Here is a 19,777-nt window from a genome sequence, read left to right on the forward strand (position 1 = left end):
TGTCTTTTAAGTTTATTTTATACAGTTTGAAATCCTTAACTTTTCTTATTGTCTACAATACAATTTTAGTATATTGTACGACTTTGATGGATGTAAGAATTTTAGACTGTGTCATTATATACACATCAAATTAACTAACATATATAAATGTGAAAGTTTCTTAACTTCCAAAGTCCTTTGATTCTCAAAGGTGAATGATGTTAAAATGAGTATTCCACATTCTCCTTTTACCATGGTTAAATAATGTCTTACTAATGAAGTTTCATTCTAACAATTTATTTTATTAATAGTAATAAATGAAGAGTTTAAAATAAAAAAGAAGCTGTGAACTGATCTAAAGTTTGTTTTAAATAGACAAGTACAGATGGGTTTAAGAGCACTTAAGCACAGATCAGAAAGAGAGTACATTTCCTAAGTAACATGTATATAAACATTTCAATAATATTTGCTTAAACTAACTAAAAACATCCAACTGTTAGAAAACTGAGCAAAAATAATAAAATGTGTTTTCTGTGGAAGATTAGATATCCCATGTAAATAAAAATAATTTTATTAAAACCAACACCAGAACAGAGAAAATATCCAACTACTTAAGTTAGTTAAGTGGCATTAGTACTAAAATATAAACTCACTGCCAACATTTTTTTTCTCTTGTCAACAAAGAAAACTGCATGTAGATCTCATGTTTGAGTTTAAGAGTTCTTTATCATAAATTTCCTCAGTTAAAAAAAGTCAATGGTTAAATAAATCTCGCTTACAAAGGTAATTATTGGTAACTGAAACAAATTCAAACAAAAAAATACTAAATACTGTTTAAGATATGCAGAATTAGCCTATATACATAATAAATCATTTTTTTATTGGACAAAAAATGCAAAGACATTTGAGGAAGTATTTTCATGCACGATAAAAGCTTTACATAAGAAATCACTACAATCAAACAAGCAGTCTTTGTTTATTATTTTCTAACACTACAGAGTTAAATTCATGTCTACTTCAACAATGAATACCTCATGGTTCCTTCTGCAAGCATTTTCATGTCTTTTGAGAGAGGCAGGTGTGGTAAACTCCCGATTACAAATCTCACACTTCAGTTGCTTTTTCAGAGGTGAACAACTTGAATCTTTTTTCCTAGCACCCTTAGGTTGTGACTTTGATTTTGAATGGTTTTTTATGTGAGCTTGTAGTCTCACCTTACTAGGGAATGCCATGTTACACTGTTTGCAACTAAATTGCTTGGGAGGCATGATGAGTATTTATAATATTGTGACCTAGAAAAGATATTTTTAAAAAATTTCATGTAGCAAACAAATTTGTTTAACACCACACAGCTCAAATGTTTATATATATCACTATTTGCACTTCTGGCATCTTATGTTTATTTCAATTTTTTATTTTATTCTATTTAGTACAACTTTGAATAGCTTGAACTTTTAGTACTTTCGCAATAACAGAAAATGAAAACAATACACTCACATGTATATGATTTCCTATAAATAACTCCAAAACTGAATTATTTTATTCACATTAACTCTACTTTTAAATTCCAGCAAGTATCATTAACTTTCTTGGATAATATGTATGGAAAATATATCTATTATCTCACAAGTAGCTGTTTCTAAACTTTAGAACATGACCAGGTTTGTCAGCCCTATGACACCATTTTCTTCCAATGTTTTTCATGAATATTGTTAGTGGAGATGTCAGACAGGGCTTAGAGAAACTTAGTTGCCACAGTAATGTGGCTAGGTGCTGTACTTTCCCAAACATGAAAACTAACAAGAGGCAGGTTCTTTTGTGGTCAGTAAAGTATACATTAACAGATCAGGCTTTCTATCAGAATACATTTTCTTTTTGTTCTAACTTACATGAAAGGAACAATGACATTCATCTGTAGTCCACTCATTCCCTCAAATTACTTCAGTAACAATGTGTTAAAAAGTGTTTTCAATCACAAAGCCTACTTTTACTTACACACTGTGCCAAAATAGTTATTTTCTGATGTGAACTGATATCAGATGAACTAGGATCACACACAAGTAATATGACACCATCCGTGCTTACTGTCTAACATCCAAACTTTAAACATGTGCATAGTAGTACATGGGATACACTGGACATGTTTAAAGCTACAAGTTATGAGTGTGCATTGTAGAAACTTTAGAACCAATCAAAGTATCAGTCACCTATGACAGTAATACTGTGGACACATTTCTAGATGTTTTATTTCATATAATAATTTTACATCCTCACAACTATGCTTACAACAATGTTTGAGACTCAGATATTGTCTCAATAAGTATGAAGTTGCTTAACTTCTTTATAACTGAAAGAACGTAGTAATGAAGTTCTGAAGTTAAGAAACAGGAGTTCAGACAAAAAATTAGTACTGAAGATATTTTAATTAATTTTATGGATTAAGAAATTAAAACCTAAATAATATCATAAAAATATGAATTATAAGCTACATTTTCAAACCAAGTTTACTAACAAGTGATAAGCCTTAGAAACCACTGGAAACTCATGTTTTGATGTGTGAAGGAAATCTAGCAAATGAGGTAATAAAGACTTCCAAGTAAACCAGATGGGAATCCCTATTGACTGAAGAAAATTGTCAGCCAATAAAATTTACAGACTCCTAAAAGAGAAGATAGGTCATCGCAAATAATGTTTCCCAGAACAGTTCTTTTCAAGTATAGTTAACTTTTACCATTCATTATTCATCATGACACAGGCCAATGGTGCCCTTAAAGCATATTACAGTTTCTTTGGGAGACATATGCAGCCCCTCAGAAAAAAAGTTTGTTTAGCATGTAATGTTGTAAGTCTTAAAAATAGGTGTAAAGTGTTATGAATATTTAAAAAAACATGTTTAAACCTTTTGATTATGTATTTTAAAACATAACTAATACATAATTAACTAAAATTTAACAGTAATACCAAAACAATATCTCTTATTATAACATATTTTGGAAAGAAACAATCACAAGTGCTTCAGTTGATCAAGCAGCCAACGTATTATAGTTCTTACATATATTCTGTGACAAACTGTGCACCAATTTGAAAATATCCATTGTTTGATTATAGTGTAAAATGAGCTCTTTCTAATGACTATACACACATTTATGTAACATCTACATGGAGGTTATAAAGCTCAAACAAATCTCTTGGTGGATGTGCCACCTGTCAATGGTTCAAAATATTATTTTAAAGAACTTTGAAATGTGAGGGTCAAATGGTTATGTAAGCATCTTACTGTTCAGATAGTCATTTACTCAACTATCATTGTATAAGTGAAGACATGGAGAGCCAAAGTATTTTCATAGCTTGTTAATCATGTGAAAACACATGCAGTTTTTAGTTTTTAAAGGTTTATTCTGAAATAAAGGACTTAAAACATATAAAAATAAAACTTTGAATCACTTCATACATTATAATATTAATATAATATAATATTTATATAATATAATATTAGGTAGTGCACTGTCATTAGCAGTAAGAATTTCATCAGCTATCACTGCACTTCGTATTCACTGCAAAGAATCAGGTTTTCAACCAAACAATATTAATGTACGTATAGAACACAGCTATCATAACATTTTGCTGAGTTCATCAGTTGTTGGTGTTTTTTCGTCAATTTTTGTTCATTTCTTTTCCTTCTTCTGAACTTGGGCTTAATGCCCTAACTAGTTGAAAGTGAAGATCTGAAGCTAATGTTCCTCCAATCTACTTTCTAGAGGTTATAAAAGTTAAAGGTCTCAATTGCTGTATTTAATATTCTAAGAAATAGAAAAACCTTCTATGAAGCAGTTTAAATAAAAGGTACACAGTTGTCATATTTTCAAATTAACTGATTTCCCTATAATTATCAGAAAGTTAGACCTGCTAATAACAGCATATTCACTCAGGAAATAAGAATAACAACACCATGTAACAAAATGTTTATTTTTTCTTGTTCCTGGGCAGAAAGTGTTATTTCCCAATTGCTTATGTCTAAAGTAAATGGTAAAGGTCTATTTTTCTCTTTAAACTTTGCTTTTGTGACCTGGGTAATGAAATTTTGAAATTTACCCATTTTCCAGAACATTCCAAGCAGATTCAGTGTTGAGTAGCTGAAAGAGAATTTTCTCAAACTTGCATGAATTTTCAAGAACCTTTCAGAATTTTCTAGCACTTTCCATAGTAATGTATATACAGGGGCTCACCACTTCAGTTTAGTTCTAACTGCCTAATTGAACACATAGACCTATCTGATTTTATCAGAAATGGCATGAAGAAGCTACAAGCATTCTCCAGATGCATTCTGTTATGTATGTGGTCAATTTATCAAGACAAGAGTGAAAAAGTACTCTGTGACAGTATCTGCTAAAATCTGTAAAGCTTACAAGGCATATTTCAGCATGCCTATTATGGATCAAAACAAACCCTGGACAACTCATTTTACCTATGAGCACCATAAAAAAAAACTCTAGAAGGTAAGACAGACAATTTTTGCTTGCTTGAATAGCAAGATTTTACATTATACAAATTTTAGGCCTTTTAAAATTTAAATATTTTTTTTTATTTTTTTAACTTCCAATAGTATAGAAAAATATTACACAAAATATTTTGTATTAACCTCTTACACATTAGTTGTGGATGAAATAAATTTATTCTTCATAATAACAATTTAAGTTTGCTCTTTTGCAAGACAGTACAGAAGAGAAAGAGAGTCATGAAGTTCGCTATTCCAAGAAGTTGGCGTGAACCCACTGACAACTCAAGCAATTGCTACTTCTGCATGGTGGACCCTTCCAAACATCGGGCCAGCAAGAATGCATCTGCTATCATGTATCTGGACCTTCCATCATCCATTGCCTCAGTGCCACACTGCCCTGAGCTCCCTATACTCACTCTGCCAGAGAGAAAGCAGCCATCTTCAGAAGAGAGCAGCAAATCAGAAAAAAAGGTTGACACTGAAGATCCAGATTACAATTTCAAACATGCAGCTGGTGAGAGAAACCCATATTACCCCAACCAAAGAAACCTCAATGACTTGATCAGATATCTTGGTCTAACAAAGTCTAATTCCAAGGTTTGACATCTAGGCTCAAGGAGTGAGATTTGTTAGATGAAAGTGTGAAAGTCGCAAATCAGAGGAAGAGTCACCAACATTTTTCATGCTTCACTTGTCAAGATGGACTCTGCTTCTGCCATAATTTATTCAGTTTGTGCAAGGCAACTAGAATTGCCTGTAACCCGAACGAGTGGTGCCTCTTCATTGATAGCTCATCCAGAAGCCTCAAAGCTGTGCTGCTCCATAACGGGAATAAGTATCCATTTCTTCCCCTGGCTCATTTGGTGCACCTCAAAGAGCAAGGCGAGTGCTTCCATCAAGATATACTAGACTTTAAACATCGCTACCAAGGAGTGTATAATGAAAACATGATGGGAGACAATATTCAGGGGCTAATATGCAAAAGTGATTTATATTACACTTGCAAATCTTGAAAAACTCCTCATTTCTAAACATTTTTCTATAACTTTAGTATAAATACGTGTAAGTCTTGATTCATAGGGTGTTTTAATCAGACCTTATGTAAATGAAAATGTGTAAATTTGTCTGTTTTTACAAATAAAATAGGTTAATTCCTAAATTTCATTACACATATCACAAAAGCAAAGTTTGAAGGGAATAATGGCCATTTTCTGTACTTTTACAACATAAGCAATTAAGAAATAATGCATACTATACAGGAACAAAATTTGAGTTACATAGTGTAATAACACATACTATTCAGGAACAAAATTTGTGTTACAAAGTATAATTACACATACTATTCAGGAACACAATTTGTGTTACAAAGTATAATAACACATACTATTCAGGAACAACATTTGTGTTACATAGTATAACAACACATACTATACATGAACAAAATTTGTGTTACATAGTATAATAACACATACTATACATGAACAAAATTTGTGTTACATAGTATAATAACACATACTATACAGGAACACAATTTGTGTTACATAGTGTAATAACACACACTATCCAGGAACACAATTTGTGTTACATAGTATAACAACACACATTATTCAGGAACAACATTTGTGTTACATAGTATAATAACACATACTATTCAGGAACAACATTTGTGTTACATACACATACTATTCAGGAACAACATTTGTGTTACATAGTATAATAACACATACTATTCAGGAACAACATTTGTGTTACATAGTATAATAACACATACTATTCAGGAACAACATTTGTGTTACATAGTATAATAACACATACTATTCAGGAACAACATTTGTGTTACATAGTATAATAACACATACTATTCAGGAACACAATTTGTGTTACATAGTATAATAATACACTATTCAGGAACACAATTTGTGTTACATAGTATAATAACACATACTATTCAGGAACACAATTTGTGTTACATAGTATAATAATACACTATTCAGGAACACAATTTGTGTTACATAGTATAATCTGTGATTAATAACAGTTTAAGGTTGCATGACAAATAAACAAAATGGACATACTTTATGACAGACAACAATCTTTTTTTAGACTCAAACATAAGAAAACTATGCATAGTTGAAAAGACAAGTGGACAGTTTTTACGTCATTAGATTTCCATCCTTCAAGATGACTTCTGCAGATCTAGTTACAATAAAAACTGAACCAAGAATGGACTTATGAATTCAACATATAAATTGAGTTTCTCTGTCTAGTGAAGAATGTCACTCTTGACCTTCTTTTTCACAGCATTAAAGAGCTGTATGTTCAAACAATGCCAACGTGGCCAACAAGGGATAATGCAGTGACCAATCCTTTCAATCAGGATGCTATATATATTATTGCACTATCCTCTTGGGCAGAGTGGAAAGTATCTACTACAAGAACAAAGCAACCTCTAAGTTTCTGAGCCAGTTATTTCTACTAAAACTGAATACAAACCACATGAAAAATATCCGACATGTCTGCATATCATTGTCTCTAGCATTTGAAGTTGCATCCCTGAATAAGAAATTTTCAGTCAAAATGCTACTCGTGCTGAATTCGTTACGTTTGTAAGAAATCCTGATGTTTTATGTTTTCGTTGAGAAATTAGTAAATTTGCTCCAAAATGTTTAAACTTCTTAATTTAATTTCAAGAATTTTTGATCAAACATCAATCAATACTAAATGTAGATAATACATAGCACAGTGTATATAAACAGAATTTTATACTTTTTCACACATTGGTTTGTGGACACCAGAATAAATATTGCTCACTTAACTAGTACCATTATATCTTTGACCATTTTCACTATTTTAGCATTTAGCCTTCTTATATATTTAAAAACAGCTGGTATGAGTTGAGAAAGCATTGGTAGAGGAGTGAACAATGTTTTGACCTTCTTCGGTCATCATCAGGTTCACTCGTGCTTTCTCTACCCATACCAACCATTCTTAAATATATAATTTTCTATACAAGAGGGTTTTCTCATCATCATGGACCTTTAGCCTTCTGGCTATCTGATATCTAAATTTTATGTAAATCCAAAAACCTCTTGCTAATTTGTAACTTTATTAAAATCCTGAGATACTGTTACATCAGGTCTTCTGTTTTTCATTGTATCCAGACTAACAGAATGAAAACCAGCCACTTATACAAAAATATATTTCATTTTGTACTTTTTTTTTTTACAGTAATTCAATCAACTTTTTACATTTTTGGTTACGAGTTTTTAAAATTTGGTGTGCCCTTTACAACTAACTGTTTTTAAACTGAGTCGTATTTACTTATGAGTTCTATGACTGACAAAGTGTCAATTACAGGGTGTTTGGAAAGTCACTGTGCAGTTTTGTCTGTTAATAAATATACAAGAGCACAGTGACTTTCTGAACACACTGTATTTTCAGAGCTTATTTATTCTCAATGTACTCAAAATACAAGATCACAAGCAGCCAAGGTAAGATTAATGTTATTGGCTATTCACTATTTGTCCAACTAATTAAATGTTCTCAGTATTAAGTTTTTAACATTAGATCAATACTCTTGCTATTTCTGTAAATAACATGGGCTACTAAAAAGGAATACATCATGTTCAGGAACTAACTAAAACTAAACTAAACTAACGTGGCAGGGGTTCAGTTTAGAGAGAGAGAAATCAGAAGAGTTCTCTCTCCAACTGGGGTGTTCAGGAACTTTATAGTTCCTCTTCGTCCCCTTACGTGAGAAATGTTTTAAAATATCCATGGAGTTTTTACTTTATTTTTAACATTTCAAAAATATTTGTGAGTGAGAGGAAGGACGGGAGAACTGGACGAAAGCAGCGAAAGTGAAGTGAGCCAGACTTTAGCTCGAGGATGGAGAACCCTGGCGGCTGGCGAATTGGCGAGGGCCCACCCGTTTACCTCTAAGCGGTTTCATGTACTCTTGAACTCTCTCTTCATGTTCAGGAAAATTTTCACCAATGTTTTTACCAACTGCAGGCAGTTGGTGAGAAGCATATTTCTGTCAACTGGTTCATGTTAAACACTCCCTAGCTTTATAGAATGACACAACTGTATCACCATTTTTATTTAGTTTGGAATAATATTCATTCAAAATAAACATACTTTTCATATCTCATGGAAAAGGCCCTTTAGACATGCAAGAAGCATTTTTTTCTAATGATTGTTTTCCAGTGATATCATGATCAACGTTGGGAATAACTCGCTTCAGGTCACGTTCATCTCATTCATTTACAGAGTTTCATTATTTGCTGCACTTGACTCATTTTTAATCACTAATGCAAACAGTGTGAGAGTGTTGTCAAATGTTGCAACATTCTAACTGTAGCTGTGATGACGATTCAGTATCACGAAGAGTAATCATCAACAGAGATGTTATATATTCAGTATCACCAAGAGTAATCATCAACAGAGATGTTATATATTCAGTATCACCAAGAGTAATCATCAACAGAGATGTTATATATTCAGTATCACTAAGAGTAATCATCAACAGAGATGTTATATATTCAGTATCACTAAGAGTAATCATCAACAGAGATGTTATATATTCAGTATCACTAAGAGTAATCATCAACAGAGATGTTATATATTCAGTATCACTAAGGTAATCATCAACAGAGATGTTATATATTCAGTATCACTAAGAGTAATCATCAACAGAGATGTTATATATTCAGTATCACCAAGAGTAATCATCAACAGAGATGTTATATATTCAGTATCACTAAGAGTAATCATCAACAGAGATGTTATATATTCAGTATCACTAAGAGTAATCATCAACAGAGATGTTATATATTCAGTATCACTAAGAGTAATCATCAACAGAGATGTTATATATTCAGTATCACTAAGAGTAATCATCAACAGAGATGTTATATATTCAGTATCACTAAGAGTAATCATCAACAGAGATGTTATATATTCAGTATCACTAAGAGTAATCATCAACAGAGATGTTATATACAACAACTTGCTTGTACAGCCTCATATTTGTCTTTTTGGCAACTTTGAGTACTATTCAAATAGCTTTTTGTGAAATAACTTATTTCTCATTGATAAGTCACTGACAACCTAAACAGAAATATGTACATGGTAAACAAAATGACTAATGTATGTTACAGTTCATTTTGAAGACTGACCAAGAACAGGAAGACTGGGTCAGTATAAGCCTGACAATTGTACCACTGGAAAAAATAAACAATTACAAGCAACAAAAGTTACACCAATCATAACTGACAGACTGCTTCACTTCAAATCAGAGGCCATCTGGAGTTCCAGAGGAGGGAACCAAAGTAGCATAGACCTTCAACATTATAGATGTGCAAAAACTTGTGTTACACCACTGGCTCAATGCATTAACTATCTGTTTAGTGAAGAGGATGGTATGAATCTTAATTTTTACTGTACTTAGTAACCTTTCAATGAGAATACCAGTACAGTTTGCATTTTATTTTTGATATATATTTAAGAAATTATCCTTGTTAATTACATACATGTAGTTACAACTCTAGCAGTGACCAATATTCCCACGAAACTTAAAATCCACATTTTATTTTTCTAAAGACACCGATTACTTATTCCTAACATCATGAATGATAATAAAATGTAATTAATTAACTTACAAATAAATTTTCAGAAAGTATCTGCTTTTAACTTTATCTAGGTTAAAATGTCAAAGAAAATATTTCTGGCACATCTTAAAATATTAAACATGGCAAATGATGAAAACAGACCAAGCACATATATGTAAGCTTCCTAGCTAAATATATGGAACATTATTTACATAAGTATATGTAATTTCTTTACATTAATGCTTGTGAGTTGAAGTAAAATTCTAATTCTTAGTACACTTTTGAACACTAATTACCACAGACACTAGTTGTTTCTTTATATGGTTACACAAATTTTTTTTCACATATTAAGTGAACCTAGAAAAACAAGTTTTTAAAACATGATCACTAAATAGTACTTTTAATGACATATACTTAAATATTAATGTTAAGAATAAAACTGAGATGTCTTGTATTTAGAATGAATTCTCTAGCTTGGCTATAACCTAACCATATGCTGTATTAGAAATAAAGATAGCTTTTCACATGAGCCCTTAAAAAAAACAATTTCCCTATTACACATTTATCAATTTTTTATCAAAGTGAGTTTAGTAAGTTTATCAATCAAACATTATCATATATACACACTTCACATTCAACTCTAATAATACAAAATAAAAATACATGTACTTGTTCTTATAAACTCTTTAGGTCATGCCTCCAGATTATTTTTCAAAAGCTTTTCTTAAATGCTTCAACACATGCCGACTACTTACTCTAGACTACCAGGTACAGTGATATGGATAAAATAATACAATCATTTTTTGACAATAAAGTAAATAATATTTTAGCACCTACACTTTAATTCATTTCTCATAATTGAACACATTAATGTGTGATATGTTGATAAGAAAATGCTTATCCATGTGGTTTTTGGTTTTTGTTATAATTCTGTGAAAATTTTTATTGTCTGAATATGGCTGTTTGACACTACTTTTACTGAATTCATGATTCTGTTGACCAAGTCAAAGAAAATGTAGTAGAGAGCATTCATGGAGCATTTTACATACATTGTCAAATGATTTCTGAAAATCCAGATACACCAAATCTACACCATTACCCTCATCCACATTTGCAAAGAATGTAAAAATATTTGTAGGGCAAGATTTTCCTTTAGTTAAAGCATTATTGACTATCTAATAATAAAATTCTGAACTTCATTAAATGACTTTGCAAAGTCCCTTTCACTGGACTTTCTAAACCTTTTCCCTGACTTAATGTAAGACTAATATGCCAATAGTTACTGAGACAACTTCTATTACCTCCCTTGAAGAAAGGAGTGACTATCTTTTCCAATCTGTTGGTACTTGTCTAGTTTTCAGGAACTTGCAAAATGTTGTGGCAAGTGGCTCACATATCTAGTCCTTGACCTCTTAAAAACCTTGGAGAACTATTATCTGACCTAGAAGTCTTTTCATTCTTTAAACTTCCAAATTTTATTTTAATAAGCTCAGGATTTACGTAATGAACAGGCAATTACCTCTATTTACATGTACACCCACAAAATCTTAAAAAAATTTGTTTTGAATTTAGCACAAAGCTACATGGAGGTTACCACTCCCTACACTTTCACCAATGAATATTGGAATTGACCATTGCATTATAATGTTACCATGTCTGAAAGAGCAAGCACGTTTGGCAAGATGAGGATTTGAACCCATGGCCTTTGAAATGCGAGTCAAACTCTTTAATCATACCTGGACACACCAGATGTTTTTTATCTATGCCAAATTGACTGGCAGATATTGTCCTTGCCAGTCAACTAGCCTTTCAAAGTCTCTCAGCAGTATTTACTAGTTAATGGAAAGTCTGTGAGTGACACGACTCTCAACGTAAATCCCTGCATATTGTATTTTAACAATTCATACACTCCAAAGAAATCAATTTTGTTTGGTTGCTAGATCAAGTAGAATTGTGACAAAAGGCAGTCACTTACAAATGAGAAATTTAATGTTCCGTTAATAAGTACCATGCTTGATTTAACAGCAGCAAACAAACTATATGATGCAAAGAACCTTCAGTAATGAGCAATATAAACAGTGATATTATTAGCTGGTATGAGGCACTTCAAATCTATTAAAATTGCCTTAGGTTTGTGTAAGGTAGACAGTTGATAAGATAGCTGCTGCAGTAAAGTAGCAAATGCTGAAATGTAAACTACCAAGCATGGCAAGTCAAAAATGTTCATCAGTTCGTATTTTAACTGCATTATAAAAGTAATACACAACGAACACACACTATGCACAGTAACTAAAAAAGGGATTTTAGGCTATAAAGAAATATAAAAATACAACTTATAGAAACCCAAACACACTATCCACAATAACTAAAAACAGGAATTTAGGTTATAAAGAAATATAAAAATATAACCTACAGAAACCTACACACAATATGCACAGTAACTAAAAAAGGGATTTTAAGCTATAAAGAAATATAAAAAGCTACAGAAACCAACACACACTATGCACAGTAACTAAAAAAGGGATTTTAGGCTATAAAGAAATATAAAAATACAACTTATAGAAACCCATACACACTATCCACAATAACTAAAAACAGGAATTTAGGTTATAAAGAAATGTAAAAATATAACCTGTAGAAACCTACACACAATATGCACAGTAACTACAAAAGGGATTTTAGGCTATAAAGAAATATAAAAACCTACAGAAACCAACACACAATATACACAGTAACAAAAAGAGAATTTAGACTATAAAGAAATATAAAAACCTACAGAAACCAACACACGTTATGCACAGTAACAAAAAGAGATTTTAGACTATAAAGAAATATAAAAACCTACAGAAACCAACACACGTTATGCACAGTAACTAAGGAAGAGATTCTAGACGATAAAGAAATATAAAAACCTACAGAAACCAACACACGCTATGCACAGTAACTAAAAAGAGATTTTAGACTATAAAGAAATATAAAAACCTACAGAAATCAACACACAATATGTACAGTAACTAAAAGAGGGATTTTAGGCTATAAAGAAATATAAAAACCTACAGAAATCAACACACTATGCACAGTAACTAAAAAAGGGATTTTAGATTTTAAAAAGGTTTCAACTTAAGCTTTGAAGAATTTCCAAGCAAGTAAAAAACAAAACTGCCTTATTTGTCCACTGCCTTGAAACCAAAATTAATGTTCTTTTTGAAGTTATTTGGAAATTAAATACAGATACATTCAGGTCCAATAATAAAGTAATTATTTAAAATTCCATGATGATCTCAACAAACTGTTAAGCTATACTGTTAAAGATGGGTCATGGAGAAACAGCTTGATGAAACTTTTGGATCAACAAGAAAACAGACCCAACTGACCACATCTCATTAACCTTTCTTTTGTTTTTATTTAACAGTTTCAATCCAGACCATAACCAACATTACCCTAGACTTTGGCTGGTACCACTTAGCAGAGAGCAGCCTTCCAACTCAGTACTTTCACTTGCAATGGTACCTGACCATGGGACTCATACTTTTCTCTTTCTGTGAATCACTGGATTCAGCATAACAGCCTGGTTGTCTGAGGAGTTTCTTGTTGATTTGAATATTTCTTTCAAAGTGGTTGTTTCAATTTTGTTCATTTCAGCCAAGCTCTCCTGACTGGAATTGACACGTGGCAGAGTTTGATCACTCTAACAGCTGTGTTGGAAATAATGATGCCATTCCTATGGTGACTGTAAACTTTGGTACTGTTTAAATGTATTTCCAAAGTCACATGAAACAATATGTACTTCACAATTTTCAAAGTTATTGTATATAAAAAGATTTTCCAGTCTGACAAAAGTGTTCTCTACTCTTATGTATAAGGACAGGTAATACACTGAATTTCAGGATTTTTAATAAGGCACCTTATGAGATATCAATTAGCAGAGATGAGAAATTTGATAAATGATTAGCTTTCACTCATTAACTGCTTATTCTCATGAGGCTTGGACAGCCAGAAAAAGTAATAATTAGAAAAAAATTTAATTAGTTCACTACCTTTGTTACATTAAACACTTTAATTTTAATTCTGCTAATTCAATTATTAAAACTAAGCAATGTAATTCACCCAGTTTTATTAAACAGAGATGTATTCTACAAATGACAGAAAAGCTAGTAAGTGTACAGAAAGTATAATGTTGAACAGATGTTTTTTCTAAAGGAAAAATGACTTCAGAGATTCTTCACAGATCGATTCTGTACTTTTTGTATGATAATCCTACTTCAAAAATGATGTATGACTCGGTCATTGATAACAGCCTTAAACAGCTCAATAACTGCATACTGAGTAATACCAAAAATTGTTTATTAACACAAAAATGAACTACACAAGTCATAACTACTAGAAAGATAGATTAAAACCTAGATATTAATTTCTGCAGATGCAAACCTCTCTTCTTCCTAGCTTAGCTACGAAGTAGTTATACCTCTGTATTCAATAAACCTCTCTTCTTCCTAGCTTTGCTACGAAGTACAGTTATACCTCTATATTCAATAAACCTCTCTTCTTCCTAGCTTAGCTACGAAGTAGTTATACCTCTGTATTCAATTAACCTCTCTTCTTCCTAGCTTAGCTACAAAGTACAGTTATACCTCTATATTCAATAAACCTCTCTTCTTCCTAGCTTTGCTACGAAGTACAGTTATACCTCTACATTCAATAAACCTCTCTTCTTCCTAGCTTTGCTACGAAGTACAGTTATACCTCTATATTCAATAAACCTCTTTTCTTCCTAGCTTAGCTACGAAGTACAGTTATACCTCTATATTCAATAAACCTCTCTTCTTCCTAGCTTAGCTTAGCTCTACATTCAATAAACCTCTTTTCTTCCTAGTACAGTTATACCTCTACATTCAATAAACCTCTCTTCTTCCTAGCTTAGCTACGAAGTACAGTTATACCTCTATATTCAATAAACCTCTTTTCTTCCTAGCTTAGCTACGAAGTACAGTTATACCTCTACATTCAATAAACCTCTCTTCTTCCTAGCTTAGCTACGAAGTACAGTTATACCTCTAAATTCAATAAACCTCTCTTCTTCCTAGCTTAGCTACGAAGTACAGTTATACCTCTATATTCAATAAACCTCTCTTCTTCCTAGCGTAGCTACAAAGTACAGTTATACCTCTACATTCAATAAACCTCTCTTCTTCCTAGCTTAGCTACGAAGTACAGTTATACCTCTATATTCAATAAACCTCTCTTTTTCCTAGCTTTGCTACGAAGTACAGTTATACCTCTATATTCAATAAACCTCTCTTCTTCCTAGCTTTGCTACAAAGTACAGTTATACTTCTATATTCAATAAACGTCTCTTCTTCCTAGCTTAGCTACAAAGTACAGTTATACCATTTTCAATAAACCTCTCTTCTTCCTAGCTTAGCTACAAAGTACAGTTATACCTCTATATTCAATAAACCTCTCTTCTTCCTAGCTTAGCTACGAAGTACAGTTATACCTCTATATTCAATAAACCTCTTTTCTTCCTAGCTTAGCTACGAAGTACAGTTATACCTCTATATTCGATATACAAAGTTTTGGTGTAACTAACTTTGGTTCTTCTACCATTATTTTACAGAAAAAGCTAAAAATATGTAAAATAAATACATATGTTGAAATGAATAAAATTATATGAAGATACAATTCTTAAGTGATGTACATTAAGATGGTCATATATTATTTGTGAACGTTCATCTGGAATTCCTGATTGATATTTATACAAGTCACTACAATCAGTTCTAGAATTTAAATACAGTTGTATTTTCAATGTTGATTTAAACACTAAAACGTTCTTAACAATAAAGACTTGTATTCTTTCTAATGATTGCACCAGTTCTAAAAATTACTGTATTATGTAACAGTATTTATTTTAATACCATGCAGTATAAAACTGTTTACAAATAAATTGTGTTCACAATATGAATGGTAAGTTATGAAGTGCTTATACTGTGATAATTATAAAGATTGGTAATGTTTCTCACAGTAATATTGTTACAAGTTATTCAACATATCAAGCTTTAATGTATGAATAAATCTTCAATAATGAGGTACTACTGTACTTATCTACTGCAGTTCAGCAAATGTCGATGCCACAAGTCAATCAACCATAATCACAACCACCTTGGTGTCACAGTTATAATAATTAACATAACACTGTCTGAAACCAGAAAATAGTACACCTATGTTCACAGCCAAGTTACAATATACACTATAGTTTGAGCTTAGACAAGATGGTTGTACAAAATGCAAATAATTAACAGAAATAACATAATAAGTTTGTTCATATACATAATAATTATTTGTCAATGAATGCTTGCAACTGAAAGAAAAAATAATACCTTATTTCCCCATATTGTTACTTAATATTTATGGTTACATTTCAAATAGCTTAATGGATAGTATTTCCCTTCATAGATGTTTTTAACTGAAAAAAACAAACATTATTGTAATTTCACACAAGACTCATATGAAGTTTTACACATGAACATGTACAGTTTTAATCCTTTTACTACAAGGATATGCTTTTTATTAAGCACAAAACTACACAATGAGTTAACTGAATGGAGCCTATCCAGATTTTAGCATTACAAGCCTTTATTTATCATTCAAGTACTGGAGAGTGAGGAATATGTTAGAAAGTATTAACAATGATTCTTCAGTTAGAATATGTTAGAAAGTATTAACAATGATTCTACAGTTAGAATATGTTAGAAAGTATTAACAATGATTCTACAGTTAAAATGTTAGAAAGTATTAACAATGATTCTACAGTTAGAATATGTTATAAAGTATTAACAATGATTCTACAGTTAGAATATGTTATAAAGTATTAACAATGATTCTTCAGTTAGAATGTTAGAAAGTATTAACAATGATTCTTCAGTTAGAATATGTTAGAAAGTATTAACAATGATTCTTCAGTTAGAATATGTTAGAAAGTATTAACAATGATTCTTCAGTTAGAATGTTAGAAAGTATTAACAATGATTCTTCAGTTAGAATGTTAGAAAGTATTAACAATGATTCTACAGTTAGAATATGTTAGAAAGTATTAACAATGATTCTACAGTTAGAATATGTTAGAAAGTATTAACAATGATTCTACAGTTAGAATATGTTAGAAAGTATTAACAATGATTCTACAGTTAGAATATGTTAGAAAGTATTAACAATGATTCTTCAGTTAGAATATGTTAGAAAGTATTAACAATGATTCTTCAGTTAGAATATGTTAGAAAGTATTAACAATGATTCTTCAGTTAGAATGTTAGAAAGTATTAACAATGATTCTTCAGTTAGAATGTTAGAAAGTATTAACAATGATTCTACAGTTAGAATATGTTAGAAAGTATTAACAATGATTCTACAGTTATCTACACTACAAAAAGTGATTTCAATATTACTTTTTATTGCATTATAACATAAAGAACACTTGATTCAAGTGTTCTATTTGACTGGTGTAATAAGAAAGTTGAATCAGAAGTCAGCATTTTACCTCATTGAGAATGTATTTCCAATAGGTACCTCCTCTCACAAAATAGCTTTTGTTTATTTGTTCTGCCCTCTATTGATGTTTAATACTTGAAAATGTATTAAACATGCTTCATCATAGCCAGCACCCTCTTCACACTGAACTGGTCAGAAGATCTACACTATGGGGTTTGACTTCTTCCAACACTAGGTTGTACATCAGATCAGAAGACTTACACTATGGGTAGGTAGGTAGGTATTTCATGTTTATCGGCACAAAACTACTAGGCTATCTGTGCCAAACAAGATGTAGTATACTTTCATGGTATATGGAAATTAAGATAAAAAGATGTAAAATATGAAAAATTAAGACCTGCCAGGAAGACTGAAGCATGAAGTTCAAACTTGCTGTCAGTCACGTGAAGTTGGCCTTTCCAGTCCTGGGTTCAGGTCAAAATACAGTGGAACCCCTCTAAAGTAGCCACCTTTGGGACTGAGAGAAACTGGCCTGATTAGAGTGGTTCCACTGTACATAATTGGGAATTATGTAAACAAAAAAAGGGACTGTGATTGAATGACCGCTTTCAAGGGGGTGATCGAATATGAGGGGTGGCTGCTTAGAGGGGTTCCACTGTAAAATTAAAATGTATAAAAGAAATCATGTTAAAACAGTATATAGTCCAATATAAACCTTAAGTTAAAAACACTAATGGCTCTTTAAAATGTAAAAACATGAGTGAAGCAGCCAGTATCACCTATGACACTGGCTAATGTCAAGTGAAAACCTACCTTAAAAATATGTTTAAAATGGCGTCGTCATTCTTGGTTGTAACGACGGCACGATAATAAAATATGCATTATTGTGACCTGAGTGCCACAAAGACTACACATTGGTGCATCAGTACCAGATAAAAGGAAGTGGTAAATTAAAAAACTGTGACCAATGTGTAGCCTAGCCAAAACTACTTCCTCCCTTCGATCTTCACAGAAACAAGATGGCCAAAGAGCTAAACAAGGATTGATTTCAAAAAGCTTATTATTTCATTGCTCATTCCAAGTCAACTGCCAAATGGTGCACAGTCAGGTTTTGATAACTGGACCCTAGTCCATATGTGGAACAGGTACGATGGTGAGAGCCAGAGCAGATGGACTTAGCCACTCTGTCAGCTAGCTCATTCCCACAAATACCAACATAACCTGGTATCCAAAAAAACTGGACAAAGATAAATGATAGAGATGGACCAGTTTGTTTTGGATATCGATAAGAATAGGATGGTAACTAACATGTAATGATGCCAGGGCCAATAGACATCTGAGTGAATCAGTATAGATCATACAATTCGTATATTGCATAGTTTCAATATAATTCACAAGAGATGGTAAGATGAAATGGCATACAATTTGGCAGTGAACACAGAAACTGTAGAGGGGATTCTGTGTTCCACAACTAAACTGTAACCATGGCAGAGCCTACAGAGTCACCTGATTTTGAACCATCTGTATATGTGGCAATGGATGGATCATTTGAAAGATGTTCAGCAAATAAAGAGCGATATTTCCAATCAGGAGTACTGGCCTTCCTCAGATGACTCAAAGATACGTCACAATTAGGGATAGTAAGTAGCCATGGTGGAAGAGGCTGATCTGTTGATACTGCTAGGTTATTCAAAGATAGATCCAATTTTTCTGATTATGCCCAGATACAAAGGCTAAAAGGAACAATGGCAGGTTTTCTATTATAGAAGTATGGCCCACTGAGGATGGAAAACAGAACCCCAAGTAGGATGCTGTGGTAAGGAGCAAAGTTTGGAAGCATATATAAGAGACAGTTGCAAACGGTGAATATACAGAAGGGGTTCATGGGACTCTAAATACAAACTTTGGACTGGAGAAGTACGAAAGGCCGCAGTGCAAAGCCAAAGCCCCTGATGGTGAATAGGATCTAGCACTTTCAATGCTGAGGTTGTGGCAGAAGAATAAACCATAGAACCACAGTAAAGCTTGGATCAGATAAGGGTACAATAAATTTTAAGTATGGAGTGTTGATCTGCTCCCCAAGAGGTGGAAGAGAGGATGTTCAGTGCTCTTATACATTTGACACAAAGTTGCTTGATTGGGAAATAAAATTTAATTTACAGTCAAATATAAGACCTAAGAACTTTGCCTCAGGGATGACAGG

General features: G+C 32.1%; 1 protein-coding gene across 5 annotated transcripts in view; it reads right to left on the reverse strand.

Annotated features, from left to right (window-relative positions):
- LOC143249948 (uncharacterized) overlaps positions 1-19,777 on the reverse strand; it is a 58,845-nt gene that overhangs the window by 27,044 nt on the left and 12,024 nt on the right. For 3 of the 5 annotated variants that reach the window (XM_076500575.1, XM_076500576.1, XM_076500578.1), the window contains exon 2: positions 1,011-1,271. The exons of 1 other annotated variant lie outside the window; for it this stretch is intronic. In XM_076500575.1, coding sequence (XP_076356690.1) covers positions 1,011-1,247 — 237 coding nt within the window. In that variant the 5' untranslated portion in view covers positions 1,248-1,271. Of the gene's footprint in view, positions 1-1,010; positions 1,272-13,529; positions 13,831-19,777 lie in introns of those variants that run through there. One more of the 5 variants, XM_076500577.1, reaches the window with a different exon arrangement.

The sequence above is a fragment of the Tachypleus tridentatus genome, chromosome 4, assembly GCF_004210375.1.
Source record: "Tachypleus tridentatus isolate NWPU-2018 chromosome 4, ASM421037v1, whole genome shotgun sequence".
NCBI lineage: Eukaryota > Metazoa > Arthropoda > Merostomata > Xiphosura > Limulidae > Tachypleus > Tachypleus tridentatus.